At 37.3% G+C, this 25,912-nt stretch overlaps 1 protein-coding gene across 1 annotated transcript in view; it reads right to left on the bottom strand.

Moving 5' to 3' along the window:
* The window catches only part of ITGA8 (integrin subunit alpha 8), a 172,527-nt gene that overhangs the window by 139,522 nt on the left and 7,093 nt on the right, over nucleotides 1–25,912 (bottom strand). The window contains exons 3-6 of the mRNA XM_031444604.2: nucleotides 12,618–12,718; nucleotides 9,359–9,482; nucleotides 4,554–4,615; nucleotides 3,478–3,523 (exon numbers count right to left, since the gene is read on the bottom strand). Of these exons, the coding sequence (XP_031300464.2) occupies nucleotides 3,478–3,523; nucleotides 4,554–4,615; nucleotides 9,359–9,482; nucleotides 12,618–12,718 (333 nt within the window). The remainder of the gene's footprint in view (nucleotides 1–3,477; nucleotides 3,524–4,553; nucleotides 4,616–9,358; nucleotides 9,483–12,617; nucleotides 12,719–25,912) is intronic.

Raw genomic sequence — 25,912 nt, 5'->3', positions numbered from 1 at the left:
ACAAGAGGCAGACCCTCCCTCTGCAAACACAGGGCGTCTGAACAACACATACTCCCTTGAGAATGAGCTTGCTTGCACTACTGACAACAATGGGATTGCTTGCACTTCTGACAACAATTTTTATTGCCTGGTACTAGAACTGCAAGGCAGAGTTGCTGACAGCTGGTCAGAGCTTTCCATCCTGATAGAAGAACCAAAGATGAACTATGTAAGTTTTTTCATGTAACATTTATTTGTTTCTGGGTTTTTTAATTGAAGTATAGTTGGTTTACAATATCATGTTAGTTTCAGGCACACAGCATAGTGACTCAGTATTTTTGCAGATTCTACTCCATTTTAGGTCATTACAAGATAATGGATACAATTTCCTATACTACACAGTAGGTCCTTTTTTTGTTATCTATTTGATATATAGTAGTTTGCATCCATTAATCCAAAAGCCCTTAATTTTATCTGTTTTCCTGTTGCCTTCACCTTACATACTCCCTCATCCTCTAAATGATAAACGTATCTAAGAGTGAAGACACCTGAACATTTATGTGATTACATTTTTAATTAATCTAGCTAGAAGAATATTCTAGCTAGAAGAAACATCATCTAGCTTTGAGGTCATCTAGGCAAAATGTATCTTCTTACAGATGGAGAGACTGTGGCCCAAAAAGCTTGCATGGATTCCCTAAGGTCAGGTGGTTTTGTTATTGAGATATTCAGCATTACGACAAGGGTCCCTTTGTCATTCTAATTCTAGGGTTTTTGTGTTCACTCAAAGTGCAGATGTATTAAATCTAAATCACTTACTCAGTTAACAGATTGTAAACATACCAGCTAAACTGAAGGTAGGAATTACCTAATCTCTGAGCCATTCACATTTAATGTTAAAATATATACATAAAGCATACAATTGTGACAATGGGAAGCAGCAAGGCCCAGCAAGATCCAAAATTGTAGCAAAAAGGGAATCCGTGGCCACCAACATTGATATGATAAGAACATTGGCTAGTCTCCCCCAAATAAAATCACTATCAGAAGCCTTGAAATATGATTGTAGTGAGATGGACGTGAATACAAAAGATGGACAGCTGTGTTCCAGCACAATTTTTATGCATTTTCTATGCATTCTCATTTTTATTTTGCACAGCTAAGGGGAAAGTGTGATCTCATGCTCTTCGGGAGAAAATTGGAAGAATGCTTTCAAGAGACTAACATTTAATATCAATTTTAAAGCCAAATTATTCCTTGGGAATTCCCACATAAATCCCACAGTCTTTCTGTCTGAAGTTCAAAAAGAATAAAACTGTCAAACCAGGCCATAAATATCTCCAAGTGACCGTGCCTGAAATAACTGTTCTTATATTAAGACAATCATATTCATACTCGGCATTTCTAAACAATGTGTGTAGGATTTGCCAATTTTCTCTGGGTTAAAGCTAAATAGCCCGCACTCTCCTCCCACATACACACTGCCTTTGCTTGTTTCCTTAAGCTGCTTTTACAAATATTACAATCTTAAAACTGAATAAAATTTAAATTATTGATCTCAAACAAATCTTCCTCTATCCCCTCGATAAGGTTAATTTTCAGCATATCATCTGTATCAGGCATTTTTTTCAACTTAAGGAAAGAATTGTGTGGAATTAATTGAGTTTGAACAAAATCTTTTTAAATGCAGATAATTTTTATTTTATATCCATCCACTGCATAAAATATATTGTTTTCCAGTATGCAAAATAATGGTTATAAATTGAAATGTTAATTATTTGATGTTCATAGCTGTATAGGTATGAATTAAGCTTAACAATACTTTCATGTAAAATTTTATCATAAATCCATCTGTCCTGCATCATTCCCACTGGTTTTTTAAATATGGTCAGGTCTCTTCCATTAAAAAAATAACCATTATTCAACTATTCACCTCTCTCATATTCTACTCTATCTTTACTCTAAACTTTACAGCCAAAATTAAGTCTGTATTCTTGGTAATCTCTCTTTGGGCATCCCATCCACATCCATGGCTTCAGTTGTCACCTCTGTGCTAGTTTTTATTTTAGCCTAGTTATCTTTGAGTTTAAGCCCATACATCTAAACACATCTGTGAAAAAACTTGGATATCTCAAACATGTTCATACTCAATATAACCAAAAGCAAACTCATCATCTTCCTCCCCTAACCCACGCCAAAGGCCTTCTTTTCTAGTGTTCTCCATCTCAGGGACTGGGATCCACCTACTACCATTCAGTTACAAAAGTCAGAAACATATCCTTGACGTCCTCCCTATGCTCACCCACATACATCCAATCCATCATCCAGGCTGTTTATTTTGCTTCCAAATTCTGTCTCAGATTCCTCCCATTTTTCAGTCTGTACCGTCACCAACTCTGAGAAGCAAGTCTCCTCATCTGAACCTTAGAGTTAGTCTACTTTACAAACTCATCACTAGCTTATAACCTTGTAACAAATTTGCTGATACTTCACTTGGGCCAACCTCCAATCCATCTTCCATACTGCAGCCAGAATGATCATTGCAAAACACAAATCTGATCATAGCATCCCATGCTTAAAATTCTCCAGTGGTTTCCCATTTTTCTCAGAACAAACAACACATTCTTACTCTACCTCAAATAATTCATTAAAACTCCAACCCTCTACCAGGGATTTCTCCTTGTCTTTTGGGATAAAGACAAACCCCTTACCTTGGGCTGCAAGCCTTGCCTGGTGAGCGGGGCTCCTCCCTCCCACTCAGCAGCTCTTGGCTCCAGTTGCCCGGCTTCCCTCCATTCCCAGCCCCCCGCACTCCTTTGTGCCATAGAACGTTTTCACACAGTTGCTCCTGTCTCTGCCTATGACTTAAGGTTACCGTCTACTCAAGGTTCAGATCTCAGTTCAGGGCTGCTTACTTCCAAACCGGTTGACCTCAGGCTTGCTGCTGGCTTATGCAACACTTTTCTAAGAAGTAGGGGAAGTCATCCTTTCTGGGCAGACACCTGGGTTCAGGGCGCCTTAAGCAGAGCACAGGTTGCATTTCATCTCCCTGTCAGCCACCGTTCAGAGAACAACACACATTTGCACAGGGCCACCCTGGAGAAGCCTCCTCTTGTGGCCCCCTCTTGACGTCCCTTTCCTTGCTAGTGAGTATCATGCCTGGAGTTTCTCAAGTGCTTGTGTGAGTATTCCACTAATGCCTGCGTCTTGCCTGAGATAATGACCTCTACGGGTTACTCACCATTGTATCCTCAGCATCTCACATAAAGCCTCACGTGGCCTCAATCAGCATTTGATGACTAAAGGAATTAAGTTGCCACAGTATTTTAAAATATCATTTATAAAACAAAGCACAAACTGAAATGGTGCTTCCTTCACTGGAGAAGATATAAATGTGGATATAAAATTAATGCAGTAAAAAGTCAACATCTGATGTTCTGTTTCATCTCCTTGTTGGCAACAACCAATGAGCACTTCTTCTCCGCTAACAAAACATACCTTGCCAATAAAAACTTCCAGGTCCTCCTACTATAAGGTCTCCATTCTATAAAACAGAAACAGCAACAATTAGAAAAGAAAAACTGAGGTTTTTTTTTCTTAAGGGTGATAAATCATTATTAGCATTGCTCTTACAATTTGTTATACATAAAAAAATAAATTTTAAAACAGGCTCTTATATCTGAGTCATGCAAGTTATTTTCTTTCCTTTTATTGGTTTCAGTTATTTATCATATTAAATACTTTTAGTTTGATTCAATTAGATAAGTTAAATTCTCTCCCCTGATAAAAAGTAAATTCAATTCTTTGGCACTGCCTCAAGTAAGCAAAATATCTACATGTTTAATGCTATGCAATTCAGCAGGCATGGTCTTTTGAGCCTTGGTAATAAAAAGAAAATTTGGTTCCTATTTATTTCAAGGCCACAATAATGCCTATTTTTTCTATACATCTGTAAACCTACTCTTCCAGGAGAGAGAGTAAAAGCTCCAGACTAGAAAACAGAAATTTTCTTTTTTACTTACAACCCCAACTTACATATCTTGCATCCTTAACTTTCAGTAGAGAGAAAAAAAAGGGAGAGTAAAATTTCAGATGTTGATTAAATTTTTATTATTTCTAAAACCATGGAATCTTTGCCTCCTATATTCTTATTAGATATCTGTTTTTAATTTTGTAAAAGAATATGTGAATTTTAACACTAATGTTTAATCAGTCAATTGCAGCTAAGAGACAATAATTTATAGATTCTTGTGATCTTTTTCAGAAGCATATTTCTTTACTGATTTTTTTCTTTTTTGGATTTTCATTTAAAAATGAAGAAAGACTGTTGCTTTCCATCTGAATAATTCTTTGCTGTTTAATAGGTTGTCATGTGCATAGATTACTTTATTATTGAAAATAAATAGCAAACAAAAAAAATTGAAAGAAGTTGCCAAAACAGGCTAGGTATGTACCTGAAGATTCTTTTGCTGTTGTTGGTTATTGGGGGTGGGAGTGAGAGTCAGAGGTAGAAGTAAAAAATAAATAAATAAAATAAAATAATTATTAGAAGCTACAAGATCAAAAAAATTCACCTTATAAAAATCCAGACTAAATCCTGCTTGGCAGTAACCCTGGCCTTCAGGATCAGCATTGCCTGAAAGGATCAAAATACATAAATGTTATAATGTCATCATTCCCAAGATATATTTTAATAGCCAATTCACAAAATTCTGTTGTTTTTCTCTATATAGACTTCCAAATTTAAAATGATCAAACTGAATTCCAAGTAATTTCTTAAACATATTTCAATCTGTTATCTTGTCCCAAAAAGCACTAGGATTGTATAGTAAGATCAGGGGGAATAATGTTCCCTGGAGTTATTATATTGGGTTTTACAGCCCATGTTTGTTTGAAGAAACAAAACCTCCACCTCTCAACTGTGTTCCCAGTTCCCCAGGTGGCAGGAACGTATTTCGGTGGCACCCTCGTGTTCTGAGTGAAGCAATGCCTTGAGAAAGAGAGCGCTCAACTTGGTCCCCTGGGTGGATACTTTCTGCTGGAGGCACCGACAATGGTTTCGATTTTCATGATCTCTCATAGGAAATTAACTTTAAATTATTCAGTTATCATTAGGTAAATCTGGATATTGCATTTCTGGTCACAATGCATCTCACAGGGGCACAAGTTTTCACAGAAGAGGAAACTCTCTAGCAGTGGCTTATTTTATATTCTGTGCAATGTAATTCACTACCTGAATATCCAATAGAACTTTGTTACACAGCGTTTTAAACCATAGCAGGTCAGCATGTAGATCCCCACCTAGGAGATGAGGATCCCGTGATATCAGGATGAGGAATGTACTGCTTGTCACTTGCACTTTAAAGGACTATCTACAACTTCTAAAGGGCTTACATTAAACCCGAAATGTAGTTCAGCAGAGGGACTCTCAAGTATTATCTAGTTAGATCCAAACATGCAAATCATGTAAAACATCCAAACATGCAAAACATCATTACAGGAAGAATTTACAGGCTTTCCTATTCCAGAAGCTTTTTGAAATAGATCTAGGCTTTCCAGCTTTTCCTAGAATGCCTTCTGTTTTTCCTTTTCTTTGGTTAGTCCTTAGCTAATTTTAGCTCTGCCATCAGCCATTCTTTCCAGATGCTCCCTTTATGTCTTAAAATAGTTTTTTTAAACTCATATACTGTATTTTTGCGATGTTTTGTTTTTAATTCAAATGTCACTTAATGCTTTGTATGTTTTTTATTTACTAAGTTCTTTTTGTTTAGCTTTATTGAGGTATACTTAATATTATTTTTTAAATTGTACACTTTAATGTGTACATTTTGATGAGTTTAGACATATGCATAAACACAAGACACCGTCACCACGATCAAGGGAATAAACATATCCATCACTTCCAAAAGAATTCTTGTGTTGCCCCCCCAACCAAATATTGCTTTTTTGTTTGTTGTTTGTGTGTGTGTGTGTGTGTGTGTGTGTAGTGAAAACACTTAACACGAGCTCTACCTTCTTAACAAATTTTTAAGTGCACAATATCTTACAATGTATTTTATTCTATGATGTATTTTGTGGTTTATAATTATGAATGCTATAAAGTGGCCTAAAATCTCATCTGTATAACCTAAAACATCCAGGTACCATTTTTTTAAAAGTTCATATATTTAAATATTTGTATGCATACAGAAATATATTTGAATACATGATATGATTATGTAAACAAACATGGGTAATCTTGACTATAAAAAATGTATCTTTAATTCACTTTTTATAAGTCCTTTTTAAAATCAACTTTGACTTTTTATTTTTAAGACTATAAATTATTCAGAAAGGAAGAAACATGACTGTTCTTTGAAATCATTTTGCTTCACACTGGGAAACTGAAAAAAATTAAGAGAAAATAGTAGTTTTTCCTAAAAGTCATTGAGAAAATAATCAACTTCACATGTTTATGTTTATGTTATAATAGAATGTGATGTTATTTCCTTTGCAAAGTAAGTTTTCCTCCTAAAATTATAGTTTATGAAAGCTAAAGGAATCTTTCTTCCCATAACTTCAGAGCACCTGTGAACTTTACAATTATGTCCCAGAGCAAACTCAGGAATCCAGGGAACCGTGCTTCTGTTTGTTGGCTTCCAAAGGAGAATGGAAGGGTGTGTGTAAACCATCCCCAAGTGAATTATGAATGACCATAAGAACTACAGGCATGCCATGAATATGAATGAGCAGATTACCACCCAAATCACTCAAAGTGTCAGTGGACGGGCTTCATGGTGTGAACTGAACATGAGAGTCTTCTTGAAATTCTCTTTTGAAAATGATATTCCTGTTCTGTGATATTGACCATATGTTCATGAACAAGCTGGCTTTGTGTTAATGAACTGTGAACTCCTTAGGGATGACAGGAAATCTGCTCCTTGGGTGCATTTGAGGAGGAAGTACTCCCAGTAAGAGGGAGACCATGAGGATGTGAACACTAGAGATGGCTACTAGAGTGGGAGGAATTCCTGGCCATTTGTTTAGCTATTGTGCAACTCAGCCTAAACTCCGCTTTCACCTGTGAATGAAAATACTGCAACCATATCAGTAAGCAAAGAATGCTGAAACCAAATTCTCAGCGGCTGCCGCCACCCCCCAGTGAGGACAGGCCAGCATCCCAGCCTCTGCAGCCACTCACAATGGTGCACTGTGAGGGGACTCAGAATAAGAACAGACAGGATACTGGCTCTAGATAGCCAGGTGCTTGTCAAAGGAATGAATTCAGTGAGCCCAAATGTTTGCTTCCTCCCATATATAGAAAAGCACTAGATTCTTTAACTTAAGATGCCTGATTTCCTTTAGATAACAAGCAATCTTTTATTGTTCCAACTACCTGGTCTTTGTTGCAAAGCCCCTATATCCTAGCTCCTCCCCTACCCCTTCGGAGCAGTCCCTCAGAGTGATCTGAGAGGCTGCCATCCCGGCTCAAGTCCTCCCACCAAATAAAACATAACTCTTAACTTTTAGGCTGCACATTTATTTCAGTTGACACACATTTGTCAACCTATTCTTTTATTTAGGAAAGGAAACACTAAATAAATTGCCAATATAGTGTACCCATGTAACTCAAAATGTAAGCATACTATAATTTATATTTTTAGATAATGGTTCAAACTGACACTGTGAGTTTGTGTTTGTTTTAAGATTCTGCATATAAGTGAGAGCTTACAGAGTATTTTTCCTGTATCTGATTTATTTCAGTTAGCATAATGCCCTCAAGAACCATCCATGTTGTCTCAAGTGGCAAGATTTCATTCTTTTTATGGCTGAATAATATTCCATTGTGTATGTATCTATATCCATATCCATATTTACATCTATACCACATTTCCTTTATCTGGTCATCCATCAGTGCATGCTTAGGTTATTTCCATGTCTTGGCTATTATAAACAATGCTGCAATGAACATGGGGTGTAGATATCTTTCCAAGATAGTGATTTCATTTCTTTTGCATAAATACCCACAACTGGGATTACTGGATCTGAACCTAATTGCTTACATGTATGCTGTCTCCCTCCTGCACTAGAATCTAAGTTTTTTGAAAACAGAGGTTTGCTTTCTCTTGTTCTGTGCTTTATTCCCTAAACACAGAATAATTAGTGCTCAGTGTGTTCAATAAACATGTGCTGAATGAATATATAATTGAGCCTCATTATTGACAAGGAACACTTGTTTTGAAGCCATTTAAAGCAAAATTCTGAATTGACAGACTAGTCATTCAGCTGACATTTGTTAAGATGTGAAGAAGTGGCTGATTTATTTCAGCACTTTAAAACAGAAAGATATAATCTCCTTGACAAGATCCTCAACCAAAACCAAGAGAGTTGGCTGTTTAACTCCCAGCCCTTTAGATTTCTAATCTCAGAACATCTTTAGGAACCCTCTAATATCACTCATCCATTCTTTATCCCCATTGTTTGATTTCTGATACTTGCTCATTGTCTGGCCTAAATTAATCTTGAAATTTAAAAATATTCACATGAAACAGGGAAACTTTAGAGGTTTGAGAATCTAATTTAAGTTTTTAAAAATCAATATTCTGAAATCAGTCACTAGAATTTTCTTTCTAACACCATTTCTTTCTCCAACATAGTCTCGTGAATGATCAAGACTAAGGATGAAAATCCATCAGTTTCTTGCTGGCAAATACCCACGATCAACATGACACACAGAGAACTGGGAAAATTGCCAAAAGGACTTTGAATAGAGCAGTCAATAGTGCTGTCCCAAAGTCCTTGAGTCTTCCCCCAAAAAGGAAGTGATTAAATAGCAGTGCCCCCAAAGTGGCACTTACAGGCTTGTTTTAAAGGCTACGTCACTGGAAGATCCTTAGACCTGCCAGATGAGATGTGGACTACAAATGTACAGAATCTTTTTGAAAAATGGGATTAAGCACTTTAAGGAGAAAGGTATATCACACCAAAGAAAACAACAGTCACTGAGAACACAGGCTGGATGGGGCGCTCACATCCAACGTGCCTCCAGGTCCCATCGTGCCAACCTCATTCCTGCAATTAACTAGTCAAGTGGGCAGTCAGCATTCTCTAGATGCAGGGTGAATTTTGAATAGAGACTGAAAGTTTAAGGCCTAACATAAGGAACCAATCAAGTCAGCTGTAGGATATCTAAAAACAGAACTTCTCTAAAACACGGAAGAGGAGCTGCAGAATTCCCCGTCTTGGTCGCCAAGTCACAGCAAGTCATCCTGTAAGACCTTCAATCATCTTCACCCCTGTCGCTTTTTCCTTCTCAATGGTGTTTTAAGATTTCCTTGCCCTGTCTACAGCAGAAAAGCTCTTGAGCTATATTTCAGTTTTGAGAATAAAAATAACTTACTGTTCCGACAAGGCGAGTACTCAGCATATGCACTGAAATTCTGAATTGCTACGTAGCAGGTGCCAACTGGGTCCTTTTCTGGGGTTGGTTTAAGAGTCCTCCAGTGATATAAAGGAGCACAGGCCTGGGAAACATCAAAGACAGTGAATTTTTTTTAATGTAAATCTCTTCTATGATGCTTTGATTTGACTCATCAGCTGTTACAGTTGAATTTGTAACAAATAATGCTAAATTATTAGGTGGCTTAACTGGCCTCCAGGATGCTAATGAGGACCTTGGTAGTCAGCACTAATTAAACTTCCGAAGGCCATTTTTCAACATTAATGCGCTGTAGGGTTGGAACAAATTAAGCATATACAAAGGAATGGGATTTTCCCCACAGGATTTTAAGTCAAGTAAAAGTGGCCTGGCAAAGTAAATATTTACTAAAAGCCAAGAACTCATATATTATTTTTTTTAATTGGACCTGCATAAAAGCAAATGAACATTGAAACAGGGAATGAAACAGTATGATGTCTTAAAATGAGAACTAGTTCCTTTCTTTGTCTAGTTGTTGCTTAAAGAAAAACAACTTTCAAATCACAAGATGCAGACAAGTTTGTAAACCTCTGTTTTGTGGATTCCCCCAGTTTATCACTGAGGGTATGTCTGACAATTTTTTATTTTGTTTTACCTTTTTTTTATTGAAGTATAGTCAGTTTACAATGTTGTGTCAGTTTCTGGTGTATAGTATAGTGGTTCAGCTACTATATACATGACAATTTTTTAAACAATAACCTACATTTGGACCTGCTACCTCCTTATCACCATAATTTTGTTTTTCATTTAATGGTTTTTATTCATGACAAAACAAAAATTAATTTAAACATTGGTAAGAAAAACATGCTTCTTGAATGAAATCCTCTGGTTGCTTCTTCAGAAGCTTGGATTCTAAGAAGACCATGATATTTGAAAGGATTGTCAAGTATCAAAGAGGGTATATGAAACCCTCTTTAAGGAAGTTAAATAACATTAAGTTTTCTAAGAGTGAGAGACAGTAAAAACAACGAGGTAGAAAACATGGGTACCTTTTTGACTTCTGTTTTGCTAGCTTGAATCCTCTGTAGGTGAGTTTATCTGAATATTCAAACACTCATTTCTAAGAATGCAGAATTACAGATTTCTAGAAAATGGAACCACTAGCCCCTCTTCCAATTAGATGACATCACACTTAAAACAATGCCAGAAAAGGGGAGGTAGTTCCCAATTTTAAAGTCCTTTCATGATTCCAAACATGTCCTTAGTAATCAGTCTAACATGCAATGACTTCTGGTAAAGATAACTTATATTCTCAAGTGAGAAGGGTGCTTCTACAACTTAAGTTTTTTGAGGGCTTCATCTTTCTCTATAGTGGGAGGTCTTGGCCTAACTCATATAAGTTCCCTTAACTTAGGGCCCTATTACTGAACTGACAAGCTAGGTGGTTAAGACATTTAACATAAGGTGGAACAGTGGGAAGTAGGAGTCTGGAGAGGGAAAGCATTACTTGTGTGGCTCAATATAAGGCAACCTGTCTCACTTTCTATAGCACCACAGAAACTTTCAACGTCATCACAATTCTTTCCAGTCCTTACCTGCTGTCAGCCCTAAAAAGTTATCTTTTTTATACCTGCTCAGTTTCACACTGATGTGAAACATGATGACATGATAATATTTGGACTTTGACCCAAATCTTATGTGTACACATGATACCTGAATATTCAGAACGATCCTTCTGCTCACAGCATTCTGCAGTTCTAATAGCTGTCAGACAGGGTGGAATTTAGTTCCTTATTCTGCTGAGTTTAAGTGCTCAAAGCAAAAATAACCTTGAACGTACTTTATTACGTTTGTAAATGTACTTGAAATGTACTATTACCCTATTTTCTATCACATTAGTTTGAAAATGCAAGCATGCCCTCAAATTAACCATTTTACTATGAATGTGGTATGTTGTTTTATTTTCAACAGTTCTGAAGGCACCTACAAATATTAAGTAAACACACAACAATGATGCTATAAATTTTCAAGACAATAAAAATCAATACAGTACCAAAAGATTTTTTTAACCCCAAATAGTTATTAGATGGAATTAGCTTTTGTATATATCATAAATCACTAAAGGATAAAAAACATTTTTTACCAAGTGAAAACTATGTTGATGCAAATACAGTTCTACAGACAGCCTATTGTAAATTCTAGATTTGTAATTAAAGAGGGCTATTTATATTTTATACATTACCTATTTTCTTTCAAAAATCTCTTTGGGCGGTTAACCACAGACCAAAGAAAGCAAGACATTTCCTTTTGATACTTATTCTTGTTAGATCATAATTCAAACAGCTTTAAACAAATCCTAAGAGCCAAAGCTACTGCTTTAGTTTGTAAGGAAAGTAGAGCCAACAGTAAAAAAAAAAAAAAAAAAAATCTAGATCAGCTTAATACAGTCATTTATTTCTCAATAAGTTAGATATGTATTATCACTCAGAACCATAGAGAAGAGAATCATAAACTCATAGCACTTTAAAGCCTAAAGATCTATACTTGGGATGTAGAAATTTTACTTTAAAAGTATCACTGTACTCAGAGAGCCATGTAATTGATATATATATATAATTGATACATATATATACACACACACATATATACACACACATGTATAATTTTTAATTTTTTTAAGTTTGGGGGGTAATTAGATTTATTTATTTTAATGGAGGTGGTGGGAATTGAACCCAGGACCTCCTGCATGCTAAGCACACACTCTACCACTCAGTTATACCCTCTTCCAGCAGTTATATTTTTAAAGAAAACTTTCCCATAGTTCTAAAGAGGGTCAGTGACATCACAGTAGATTAACTTTCAAAGAATCCTAGCAGTACTAATCCTATTTCTCTGGTCAAATTTTAATCAGCCCTTTAAACTAATCTTAAGCAATAAAATATTTACCTATTTCAGATTAAGCTTTTATTATCCTATCTTCCTTATTTGTTTTGAAATATTTAAAAAGGTCTAACCGATTTTCTGGAAGACAAGTTTAATTGCCTGTAGCTTAAAAGAAGACGAAAATAGATTCTTTAATTTTAAGCACTAATTTTGGGGGGGGAGGGGAATGCTGATAAGCTCATCTTTGAAAATCTTTGTGTGATCATACATCAATGGATTTTTGTAGATACAAATTCTAAAACATTTCAGGGCACACATGATTCCAAAGCAACCCAACTAGCCCACGGCTGATACTTACCACCACTTTTCCTTTGTGAGCTTTCACTGTTGCTCCAAACCACTGATTCGATTTAAATTCTATAGGCTCCTTGGTTCCATTTACTCTGATCTTCCTGTTGTCTGACAAGGAGGACATGGATTGTTAACAATTTGTAAAACGCGGCAGTCAATATGTGATAATGAATTTACCCATTAAAACTGTTTGAAACACAATTTTCATACACATGGAGCATTTCTCTTTGACTAAGACTAAGCTAGAAAACTACCAATCAAGTGAAAATACATATTTGAACATGACATTTCACAACTTAAAAGAAGCATTCTTTAAAATAACTTATATTTTCAGGGGTAACTGTACTGTAAACTTGATATGGACTCTATGGGTCTTAAAAATCTGCACTTTTATCTTTGATGTGCATCAGAGGAAAGACCAAACATTGATAACTCCTCTAAAGCATTCTAAATCTTTTCCGATAATGAAACAATTGAGAATCTCCCTGGGCCAGGAAGCACAGCTTTTCTCAGCACAGGTTAGCAGGAATCTGCTCAAGCAAGACCTTGGTTTTCAACCGAGCAATGTGTGTCCACACAGCCACAGAAAATAACACCTCAACACAGTTTTCTACACACTTTGCAAATGTCAGCATGAGGAGGGCCATCTGGGTAGAAATTCAACCCAATTATGACACACTTCATGTCTTAATAAAAAGCAGATATCTTTTCTTTCACTCCTGGTTCCCAGTCAATGTATTTCCCACATGGTTCTAACCACAAGGTTCTTAGCTCCATCAGTAAGTAATAGCTAATGAATTGCAAAAGACATTTATACTAGGGCACCTTATTTGTATGTGTTCTCTTTGGTAGGCATTTTATTTTTCCTCCTTGCCTCTATAATAAATGCATTACAAATGAACTTTTAACTTCTATTAAGTGAGGCCAAAATATACATGTAATTAACATTCAGTTGAGTTTGCATGATTACAGACTGTTTAAAAAAGAAAAAATTATATATACTCAGTCTTAACCTAAAATTTACACTTTGACATGTTAGTAGAAAATTGCAAATTTCCTTCTTTAAAATCTTATGCTTTTGATGTTTCTGGGCTTTTAAAAAAGAAAAAACAAGTTCTGGAAATCCTCACCCAAAATGCACACATCTGGCAAAGAACTGGAGCACCTTACACATTAGAGCATTAAATTGAAAATAGAAACATTTCTATTTGTATCTAGGCAAGATCACAGAACTCAGAGAGAAAGGATCTTGTCAGCATTGACTGGGTGCTCTTCGGCAATTCATTTCATCTTTTATAGTTTCAATATCTTCTGTAAACTGAGGCTGAGGATACTTTCCCCCTTCCCTCTTTCACAGGTGATCAAAATCATAAAGATCACATGAGATAAATGAATGTGGAAGTGCTTTATAAGCTAAGAATATACTACAGAAATCTTGCAGCAATACAACCCTTTAAAAGTACCTCTTAATTAGAAACATGGAAACAGCCTAACTCCAAGAATTGGAAAGGACCTCACAGACACAAAAATATCTACTCCCAGTTGGCTTTATTTTGCTGGAGAAAAATAACATGACTCTGCTTCTGCAAATCCTGAGGCATCTTTTCTGCTATTATAAAGTTGAACTGTGTAATAACTTGATTTAAAGTATAAACCGTGAAAAATATAATAGAATTAAAATGAAAAAAGTGTAAACTGTGAGTTGTTTTCTAGTGACAAATTTCTTCAGGAGCAAGAATACAAATGAGTAGACATCACTAACTCCATCCCCAGTGCAAGGATTATAATAGAGAAGAACCCCACTGCCCCAGGTCTCTCTTTACTGACATGAGTTTTGATCTAGGTGTATCCTCCTCTCCTTGATATTTAAGGTGGATGAGTCTCCTTTTAAAAGTTCTGTTTGATTATTTTCATGAATTCACTGACTTTACATCTAATATTGTAATGTCATAAAATTTCAAATGAGTGAAATATATATGTGTTGACTGTGAAAGTGACCTTTCCCTAGTTTCTCACTTTCCTTTTCTGAACAAGATCCTTTCACGCCAAACAACCCAACACAGAGCTTAGTGCTATTTTTTGCACACTGATGCTCAGTGAACCTTTGATGCATGGGGAATGTTGATTCCATTTGATGTGGTCTTCCCTGAAAACAACCTCCAGGTAATAATATCTATAAATATTGAGCACAATTTCTGCCCTCCTAAGCTTTCTTCTTTCTGGCAAAAGTCCTAAAGCCTGTAACATACATTTTCCAGACCCTCTTACAAGTAGGATTCAGGCTGAATGATAGGCTCATGAGAGATCTGGAAAGAGGAGAAGATGGAGAAGCCATTATATTCTGGCAGGCACGTGGGCATCAGCAGTGACATATATGATGTTCTTCCTGTGACTCTCAAGTATCCATTGACAATCACACATTTTGATGCTTCTGACTGTTGAGACCAAGTTCTGAATGTCCAGATTTCTTGATCTGTCAGCAGTGACCTTCTTGACCTTCACATCTCCAGTCTTTCCAGTGGCCATGTAAACAAACCTCTCAGATTCTGCAAGAAATTCCTCCCTATTTGTAATATTCAGAGCGGTTTCTATTTCCTGACCAAACTCCTATGACATGGGGCAAAACATTTAGGATAGAACCATACATCCTTCTGGAGCAGAAGGAAGGCATTGGTTACCCCAAGTGCACTTTCAACCCCAGAGAACTCTTGGAAGGGTCAACGGTCCTGGGAGATGATGGAGACCATTAGCTACCAAAGCAGTTCTCTCCTTGGAATATCAAAAAACTATGGAGAAAACAAAGCGAAAAGCTAAGGAAAAGTTTTATAGTGATTGTATGTGATTTGAGGCTTCCTAAGTGGCAGAAGACTATTAACAAAGTTAATAAATGAAAATGCAGATGAACTGTTTTCAAAGAAAGAATATATTTAATACATAAAAGAGCTCTAAAATCAATAAGAGAAAAAGACTAAAATTTAAAAGAGAGAAGTTCTAAGGACCTAAACAGGCAATGCAGGGAAAAAGAAATCAAATAAACTTGTAAATTCATGGAAAGAGCCTGAGCCTCAAGTTAAAACCACAATGAAGACATTTGCCACCTAGCAGTTTAGCAAAAGTATTAATAATCTCTGTTTTCAAGGTAATAACTCAAAGCTACTTTTTAGAAGGGCAATTTGGCAACATATATCAAAATTTTAAATATTCATTTTTTGACCAATGGAGTTCAACTTCTAGAAGTCTGTTCAATAGAAATAATTACACAAATGCTTTAAGATGCAATATGGAGACCTTTGCTGTCCCAGTTGTGACAGGAAAACTGAAACAATCTGCATGGGTGGACCTAGAGATTATCATATTAAGTGAAGTAAGTCAGACAGAGACAAATACAATGTCACCTATACGCGGAATGGCCTATATGAGGGCAGGCCCAGGAGAGGGCAGGCCCAGGTGAGGGCAGGCCCAGGAGAAGGCAGGGGTAAATTAGGGGTTGTGGATTAACAGACACACATTACTTTATATGAAATAAATAAACAACAAGGACCTACTGTATAGCACATGGAACTACATTCAATCTCTTTTAATTACATATAAGTGAAAATCTGAAAAGAAAAAATATATGTAGGTATGTATATGTATAACTGAATCACTCTGCTGTACACCTGAAACTAACATTGTAAATCAACTACAATTAAACTTTTTTTTAAAAGCCATAGTCAAGATCTAAACCACATATTCTATGTACTTCCAAACCTGTGGTAAAGTATAAGTTTTGTTGTTTCATGAACTATTTTGAATATTATGTTTCATCTAATAAACTGAAGCAACTTAAATATCCATAAACAAGGGGATTCAAGAAGAAATTTCTGTTATCTATAAAATAGGTTCCTCTCCACTACTAAAACATATGACGGATTTATAAGCATTGATATAGAATATTGTCTACAAAATATATTGTTCTTTTTTTAGTTTTTCTGAGGCTTTTAAAGAAAGCACAGATAGATATTAGTGAGGAATGTTGAGGGTAGGGGACCATATATGTGTGGGTGGGGAGGGCTATGTGGGAACTCTGTATTTTCTGCTCAATTCTGCTGTAAACCTGAAACTGCTCTAAAAAAAAAGTCTATTTTTTAAAAAAGCACACAGAAAGTTACAAGAACTTCATATAACAAATACTTGTATTTCCACCAGGCAGAATTGACCATTGCTTTTTCATGTTTACAAACATTACAGTACCCTTTGACGTCTATCCCCAGTTCCACTCCCCTCTTCTCCTCCTTCACCATCATGAATTTAATGTGTATACTCTTGACCATTAAAAAAAATGTCCATGAATAATACAGAACAGGCGTCTGCAAATGTTTTCTCTACAGGGCTGATAATTAATATTCTAGTTTGGCTGTGTTCCAATAAAACTTTACTTGCAGACACAGAAATTTGAATTTCACATAATTTTCATGTCATTAAATATTACTCCTTAAAAAAATTTTTCCCAATCATTACAAAATGTAAAAACTACTCAGCTTATAGGCATACAAAAACAGGCGGTGGGTCAGATTTCATTGTAGTGTGTCAATAATTTACTACTCGGTATTCTTCTGTATGTTCTTTGTAACTCTCCAAAGGAAAAAAAAAAAGGTGGAGTGTTCAGTAAGCGATGTTAAGACAACTGGCCTTTCGTATTGAAAATAAGTTAGAAACCTATGCCACATCCTAAAGATAAATTTCAGATGGACGACAATCTCCATAAATAAAATTAAAAGACTAGCAAAACTTGAGGAGACAGTATTTGCAGCATATGCATGCGAAAAAAGAACCCACACTCAGAATATATGTCGTATGCTTCTAATCCATAAAACTAATAACCAAACATGAGAATGAACAAAGGCTATGGAAGAGTAACTCACAGAAGAAAAAAGTGTATGGTCTGTAAGCATAAACAGATGATCGACTCAACTAATAATCAGGGAATTGCAAATGAAAACAGGACAAAACGGAGTACCATTTCATCGTCTTCCAGATTGGCAAAAACTGAAGTCCTACAGTATTAAGAGCCTATTGTCCCGCTCTCATGCCTTGCTTGTGTGCATGGAAATTGTGGCTACTTTGGAAGTTCAATTGGCGTAGCTGATAAAACAGATTTGATAATTCGCTAAGACCCAGCAATGTCATTTCTAGTCTGGTGCCAGAGAGAAACTCTTCTCTGTATGCAGATGAAGTTGGATATACAGATGCTCAGGGCACATGTTTGTTGCAGTAGAAAAAAGTGCAAAACCTAAATGTTCATATGTAAAAGAAATGGACAGATAAGTGAGGGCAGCTATTAAGGGGGCACACAACTATACAGGAGTGAAAAAGAATGAGTTGGATCTATCATCCATCTATCTATTCATAAACACGTGAATATCTCACAACAAACATAAAGCTGTCATGGGAGCTGTCCAGACGTTTTTAATCAGGAGAGGGCCTGACCAGGTGAGGGCAGGCCCCGGTGAGGGCCACAGTTATTTCCACATCTGTATCATCTTCCTGAGAATAAAGATCACGTTTCCAACTTCCTGTTTTTAATATCAAATAGTGCCTCACCACTGCTCTCCAGACATCTGTCTCCACCTCATATGAAATCATTTGAAATGTTTTTCATATGTAATGTGACTCAGGCCATAGGTAAGGTTTGTTCTGGAAATACATATGGGCTTTCATTGGTGCCACGGAGTTGATTTCTTGGGTGGGCATTCAGCTCACTTATATCACACAGCTAGAAGAGCCCATGACACGGAGTGAAAGTATCACCTCTCCAAAGGGAGGTGATAAGCCATTCAAAACACAGCACTCTGTGTCCCCTTGTCAGACACAAAAGTCTGAAGGGCAGAGCTTGTTACAGGTGGGTTGTTGAGACTGAGACTTCAACTTTGACCACGCCTGCTACAACCCTCTCCATCACATCTACACTGGCCAGATTGGTTTTCCTTCCCATTTCACCCACCCCAAGATAGTCATGTGCATGCATGCATGTACACACACACACACACACACACACACACACACCAGTATTCAACTCTGATCTTTAATGATGCCCCCTCTGAAATGCTTTCCTGGCCACACAAAAATCTTCCTCTTTAGTCAAGGATCCAAGCCCTTTCCTGCACACCTAAAACCTCCCTCACTTCCTCCTTTTACAGCACACATTCCTGCATTAAGACCACTGGGCACTCGTCTTCTCTTCCACAGGACTTGAATATTTTGCGCTCAGAGAGTACATCTGTCTTGCTCACTATTTATACCTAGTATAATGGCAGCCCCGTGGACCAAGCCAGAAGCTTAGAAAACATCTGTGACAACTGTCTATCCTGCACCTCCTGATTCCACTTAGTGATCAGTTCCAGCTGATGCTTCCTTCTGAAGCTCTCTCAAGTCCGTCTACTTCCCTCCATGCCTGTTGCCACTTCCCTAGTGGTGACTACCACGCCTTCTGCCTCAGTTGCTGCAACAGTCTCCCCTACCTGGCTTCCCTTCCTCCAGATTTGTCACCTTCAAGTTCATTCTCCATCTTGATCCTAGAGTTCTTTCTAAAACATCAAAAGTTCTTCAGAGCCTTAGCCCACCCTTACCTTGTGAGCATCACCTTGTGTCATTCCCATAGTAACTTTCTTTCAGCTCCCTGAATCTTACATACTTTCTCTCATCTCTAGATTTTCTCATGCTTGGAATAATTACCTGGGATCAAGTATCTTGGCCAGAGACACAGCTGGGTAAACATGAACTGTCGATTTGATTTATATGTCACCTTCCAATTGTGAAGAGAACAGTGTGCTCCTCTGTTCAGTGCCCAGTAATTTATTTGCCTCAAGAAGTAATGAAAACCTCTCAGCTTGGGAATCTCAGGAAGCAGGCTGAATGACATAAATCTCTTCAATATGATCTCAAAGCAATACTTCTAAATACAGGATATGATTGGGTTTCAGGATGAAGTTTGCATAAACTTGCCTCCCAATTGCACATGAACACGTATTTATACTAGGTCTGTTGTAGGCTTGTATTTTCCTCAGGATCTCATCCCTGTTGCCAGAAGATGTGGTAAAAAGGGAACCAACAGTCATCTAACAAAATGGTTTATTTTGTGGGTTAAAAAAAAATCTCCACTCCCAATGCTACACAAAGCAGGCACTTCAGCCTTAAACCTTCTGTGTCTACAATGCATACTTAAGGAAGATGAACACCCAAGATGGAACCATCCTCTGGGGATATCTTAAATTCTACCCCAGATAGGACCGTACTATAAGTTGAACAGAGGCAAACTGTATTCCTTCCACAAATAAATTCAGATTTATAAATTCACCTGGTCCCTGTGTCCTGCCTGGTAAACCTATTACTTCATCACTCAATTTCTTCTGCCATTCTGCTATTATTTACATTTTCTCCTTCTCTCAACCTTATCTGTCTACCTCCTCATTCTCAGCTGATAATCTTGCTTCTTTCTTCACTGAGAAAATACAAGAAATGCAGAAAGATTATTTTCTTCCTCCTGTCACCAAACCCACCAACCTACTCTCACTCCACCTCCTGAGGTCACTAAGTATGGACCACCTTTGTGCTCCCCTAAGGTCAGTCCCTCCATCTGTGTAACGGTCCCACTCATCCCTTTTCATCTACTCAGGAATCTATTCCTGCATATCATCCCCTTTTCCTTCAATTAACATCATCACTTCCCTCTTGACTGGACAATTCCGTTTAGATTACAAACACCCAATAACGTCTTCTTGACTATCCCATTTCCATGGTCCCACTGAGGGCAGAACTCCTTGGAGGAAACATGGCTCTACAGACCTGCTGTCTCCCATTGGTCTTCTCCCATCCTCTCCTGACACACGCATGACTGCAAGTGCTCTTTTCTGTCACCAGTCACCTTACGTTACCAAGTCAGACATTCAGAATTCAGTCCTTACTTCACCTCACATGAACTTCTTCACTGGCTTAAAGACTTCTCTTGCCTAACCAGCCCCTCCTTCTTAGTGTTGTTCATACATTCTCCTCAGTTCTCCAATTTTTCTTTAAAAGACGGGAACTCCAGGACTCCATCGCAATCTTGACCTCTCCTCTCCCCCTCCCTCCTCTTTTCCGTTTGCTTCCCTTGGCTTCTCCTCACGTCTCCTCTTCACTCACACTAACTCCCTAAGTCATGGTGTTAAGTATCATCTACATACTTAGGACTTCCACATTTAAATTTCCAAACCTCTTGTCAGAACTCTGAGTTTATGTATCCAACTGCCCATCTGACATCACTTGGATGTCCACTGAGCATCTCAAATTTCTCATATCTGAACTCAGTGGGTATTCTCTCTAAGATTTCCTCCTTCCCCACTGACCTCTGTCTCAGTCCCATTCCTCCAGTCACTCAGGTCAATTTTTTCTCTTTATTCTTTGCCCTTAATCTGATCCACAATGAAAATTCTACCAACTGTCCTTTCAAATAAATCCCAGATCCAACCATGTCTCAACCCTAACTGCTATCATTGAACCCAAACCATGCTTCTCTATCACTAGATGATGGGAATGTCTCCTACCTAAGCCCCTTACTCCTGGTCTTGGTTGCCTACACTCTATAAAACTGACCCTTTTAAAAACATAATTCAAATTCTATTACTTGTTTACTTAAAACCACTACTGACTGCTCAGAATAAAATCCTAAATCCCAACTCTGGCCTTCAAGGTACTGTATAATTTTGCCTATACCTGGTTCTCCGGCCTCATTTTCTATCACTCTTTTCCTGACTTACTTCTCTTTAACACAGTGGCCTTTCTCCAGTTCCCAAGAATACTCTCATCTCCAGACTTAACATTGACTTCCCTGCAACCTAGAACCTTCCCCCTGCTCCCCAATTACACAGTTTCTTCCCTTGCTTAATTTAGACCCTTGCTCATACACCACCTCCTTAATGAAACTTTCTCTGACCACCTTTGGAAAGCAAAATAACAGCCACCAAGATGTCTACATCTTAATACCCAAAACCTGTGGCTATGTTACGTTACATAGCAATGGAGAATTAAGTTTGCAAATGGAATTAAGGTTGCTAATCAGTCAACCTTAAAATAAGATTATCCTGGATCATCTGGAGGGCCCAATGTAATAACAAAAATACTTTAAAGTGAGAGAGGGAGGCAGAAAAGGAGAACCAGAGGCACGGCAGTGCAAGAAGGACTCAGCTGGCATTGCTGGCTTTGAACATGGAAGATGGCCATGAACCAAGCAACGTGAGCAGCTTCTAGAAGCTAGAGAAAGCAGGGAAACAGGCTCTCCCCCAGAGCTTCCAGAAGAAATACAGTTCTGCCAACCTCTTGATTTTAGCCCAGGAGATCTATTTTAGATGTGGCCTCCAGATCTGTATGATGACCAATTTGTGTTGTTCAAAGCCATGAAATATGTGGTAAATCTGTTACAGCACAACAGGAAAACAGCACCTCAGTCAATCTAAAAAAAAAAAAAAAAAGTGCATATGTGCATACATGCATACACACACATCCCCTTACTTTTTCTCAACTTGTCACTGGCTATTCAAATTCTACAAGGTGAATGTCTTGAGCTTTGTTCATGGCCATACTTCCAGATTCAAAGACAAAATCTGCTTGTAGATAGTTACTGACATGCTTCTAGTCAGTCACTGAAACTTGATTTGAATGTTTGGTAAGTCTAAGCTTTATTGTCAACTCCACTGTTCCTGAAGATAATATAGTTGACCCTTGGACAATGTTCTGGACTGGTTCCAGGATTCACCTTGAACACTAAAATCCTTCAAGGCCCATTTATTGAAAAAAACAAAATCCACCTATAAGTAAACCCAAACAGTTTAAACCCCTGTTGTTCAAGGTCAACTGTATTTTAAAAGTAAAAATGGGTTAAAATTAACCAAAGGATGCTTTGAGGAGAAAAGACGTTATGATTTAATGGCACCCAATGAGCCTGACTTAAAGGATGAAGGGTACTTAGTCTTCTCAAACAATATTTGTGCTAGAGAATACAGACCAGGTGGAAGAAGTTGAGGACTGCTGGTCAGTATGAGTTTCACTTATATCTTTGCATCTGTTGATAGAAATACCTTCCTTTCCTTGTCATGTGTCTGCTCCCTACCATAAGTGTGAGCATTAGAACTGCAGCCCCAGGGAACTACATTATTTCAGGGTCCCAAAACTGTGTCCTGCAAAATATGTCCTTTAGAAACAGAAGAAAAATCTGTTTTAATCACATTTTGCAAGACAGTCTCTTCTATTGCATTTCTCTCCCAGTGTTCTTTTAATGGGTGTGCATACACTTTTGACAGGTGTGAGTAAACACACCAATCTAACATAAAATATTAGATATTCAAGTAAGTTGGCATGGCCAACCTCCTAGGCAAGCTTTGGCTCACCAAATGTAGGAAGCCAATGTCAATTCCAAGTGGAAGCTTTACTAGACCATATGCAATCTGCCACATGCCTTTCCAGCTAGAGTGATCGTAAAAGCACGTGTCAGTGAGGAACCTTGAATAAGCAGAGCCTCCCTACCAACTTAGATTAAACAGATAGTGTGGACAAGCAATAAACTCTGGCTGTTTCAGCCAGAGATTTGGGGTTGTTGGATACAACAGTAATTCCTGGGCAAACTTTGGCCTAAGAAATGTGAGGAAAAATAATGACTGTCAAAAAATATTCTATCCTATGAATGCAATAGATTTCTTTATCTTTAGTTCATGAATTCTCAGTGCCTTTTCTAGGAAAATAGGCATTGCGAGTCTCACAGAAGATCTGATGGTTAATTTTATGTGTCAACCTGACTGGATCATGGGGTCCCCAGTTATCTGACTAAGCATTATTTCTGGATGTGTCTGTGAGGGTGTTTCTGGATGCAGTCAGTCATTAAATTGGCAGATTCAGTAAGGCAGTTTGTCCCCACAGATAGCTCTCTTATTCTGAAATAAGAGTCTCTAGAATTTGTCATGTCAGACCTCTGGGCCTACGATTCTATTGGTGCAGGAGCAATCTAGAATGAAAACAGGTGATACTCTGCATTGTCTTACTTTTCCACATAGAACTATCACTAAAAACATCCTTAATGATCAGTATTTTAAAACATAAGCACCTATACATAAATAAGTACATTTCTAACCTACTTTACCATCAATACCCAAGACAAAAAAGGAAGCAACTAAGAATGCCTTCAGCCAATACAGAACCTAAACTGTGGTCTTCTGTTGTTAATCTTCAGTGAACTCAAATAATTTCATTTAGAAATGGTTGCATCTGTAGTTTTATCATTATTTTTCTTGATCATAAATAAATGCTTGTTTGTGGTTTTTAAAATAAATAATAAATGTATTGGAAAAAGAAGAAGAAAATAGTTTTAATTGTATGTCTCAAAGACACCCTATCATTACCTATTCCCCTTTGTACTCTCCTACAAGTTGCAAATATAATTTTGAATTTTGTTTTTCACTTAACATTAAAACAAAAGAAATTCCCCATATTAATACAGATTCTTAGCAGGCTTCATTTTTTATGGGTATATAAGACTTTTGTGTGATTAAGACCATAATTTACATGAATCCATAGTTAAAGGATTTTCAAAAAAAAATTTTTAGTGTTACACCTCTTTTCTTCTAAAAAAGGATTTGCAGCAACATTAGAATTAATTTCAGGAACATATTTTGCATTGGAATTGCAGGAAGAGAGGAGTCAGAAAAGTTCCAGAAAAATCACTACTGGAAGATAAGATGTTCTGGGTGCTAAGAGAGAGGCACCAGGACGTGGGCTGCTACACCTAGGGTGAGACGCTGTGTGTAATGTGGGCTGCGTAGGGTTCTTGTGTAAACCTATTCCTTCTCTCTCACCTCTGAATGTCCTGTAAATCAGAGCAGAACCATACAGAGGCTTTTGCAGTATCATATTCAAATCTGTGTCCATATGTCAAACATCAGAGCTTAATAATAAAACTGACCTAATATAGTAAGTCAATGTCCTGCAGTGCAGTTATACTAATTTTGATCACTCTACTAATGCGTTTGAAGTGAGATTTCCTTTGTTTAATGACCACCAATGAGAGGTCTCATGCTTGAATTTCAGTAAGGATATGAGATTTATCCAAGTATGATGCTTTGTTGCAAAGATTTATTCTGATTTAACATGTTTCCACTCACAGTTTTCTTGCCAAACACATCCTGAACATAGTATCCTTTATTTAAAGAATGATATAGAAGGTCCTACGTGACAAGCTGACATATTGTTTGCCCCCTTTGGGGGGCAGTAAGGCAACCTACTTTGCTTTTCAGGGATAATATGTGTCCTTATGCTTCTAGCTACTATTATGTTAGACCTTCGTGTAGTTTAAGGGTTTCATCCCCCATATTCATAGCAATGGCCATACCATCAGCTTGGATCTTCATATCGGATATGTAACTCTCTAGCACTGTCCATAATGTTTTTTTCTTTCTCATTTTGTATTGTTTTGTTTTATTTTCACTCTTGGTGATGTACAGTTCAGTGAATTTTAATAAATACATACAGTTATGGATCCACCATCACAATCAAGATGCAGAAAGTTCCATTACCTCCCCAAAATCCCCTGATCCTCCCCTTTGGAGACAACCCCTCTTTCCTACTCCTAATGCCTGGCAACCATGTTTGTAAAGCCTTCTTTTTGTAATCTATGCTTTACTTTTACTAAAGAAATTAAAAGGGTAAATTTCACCAGTGTCTGTGAATCTAGAAGAATTTCTCTACTTGGCAGACCTTTGGGGTAATACACTAAATCTCAAAAAAGCCAGGGGCTGGCTTTTCTGCAGGGCTGGATTTGAGCTCCATTCCTTCTCAGCTGGTCTGACAGCTGCCTGGCTGAAGTCCATAACAGAACGACACCGGTATATCAGGTAGACTGTTTAAAGTATAAGTTGCTTATTGGTGAATCGTGATTTGCTTATCTACCTTAAGCCTCCATATAACATAACACAGAATTAAAATTACTTTTAATCTATTTTAGCATTTCATTGTCTAGGTATACCTTGCTTGATGCACTAATTTTATGAAGATGTATTTAAACTCAATTTTGAAAATTAAGTACTTTTTAAGTGAGCACTTTTAATAAGATCGGTTACTAGTCTTTTATCTCTCTTCCTCAAAAATTCATGTTCGTGTATCTGGGTGGTGTCAGTCAGGGCACAGCTGAGCTGAGCTTGTCAAGAGATATTGGCAACTCTCCGTCAACACATCTCATAGATACAGGACTCTACATGCAACAGGTAGAGCTTGAATGTGCACATCTTAACCAGTGGCTTACAT

The sequence above is a fragment of the Camelus dromedarius genome, chromosome 26 (genome assembly GCF_036321535.1).
Source record: "Camelus dromedarius isolate mCamDro1 chromosome 26, mCamDro1.pat, whole genome shotgun sequence".
Classification (NCBI taxonomy): Eukaryota; Metazoa; Chordata; class Mammalia; order Artiodactyla; family Camelidae; genus Camelus; species Camelus dromedarius.
This window is presented reverse-complemented; position numbering and strand designations above follow the sequence as displayed.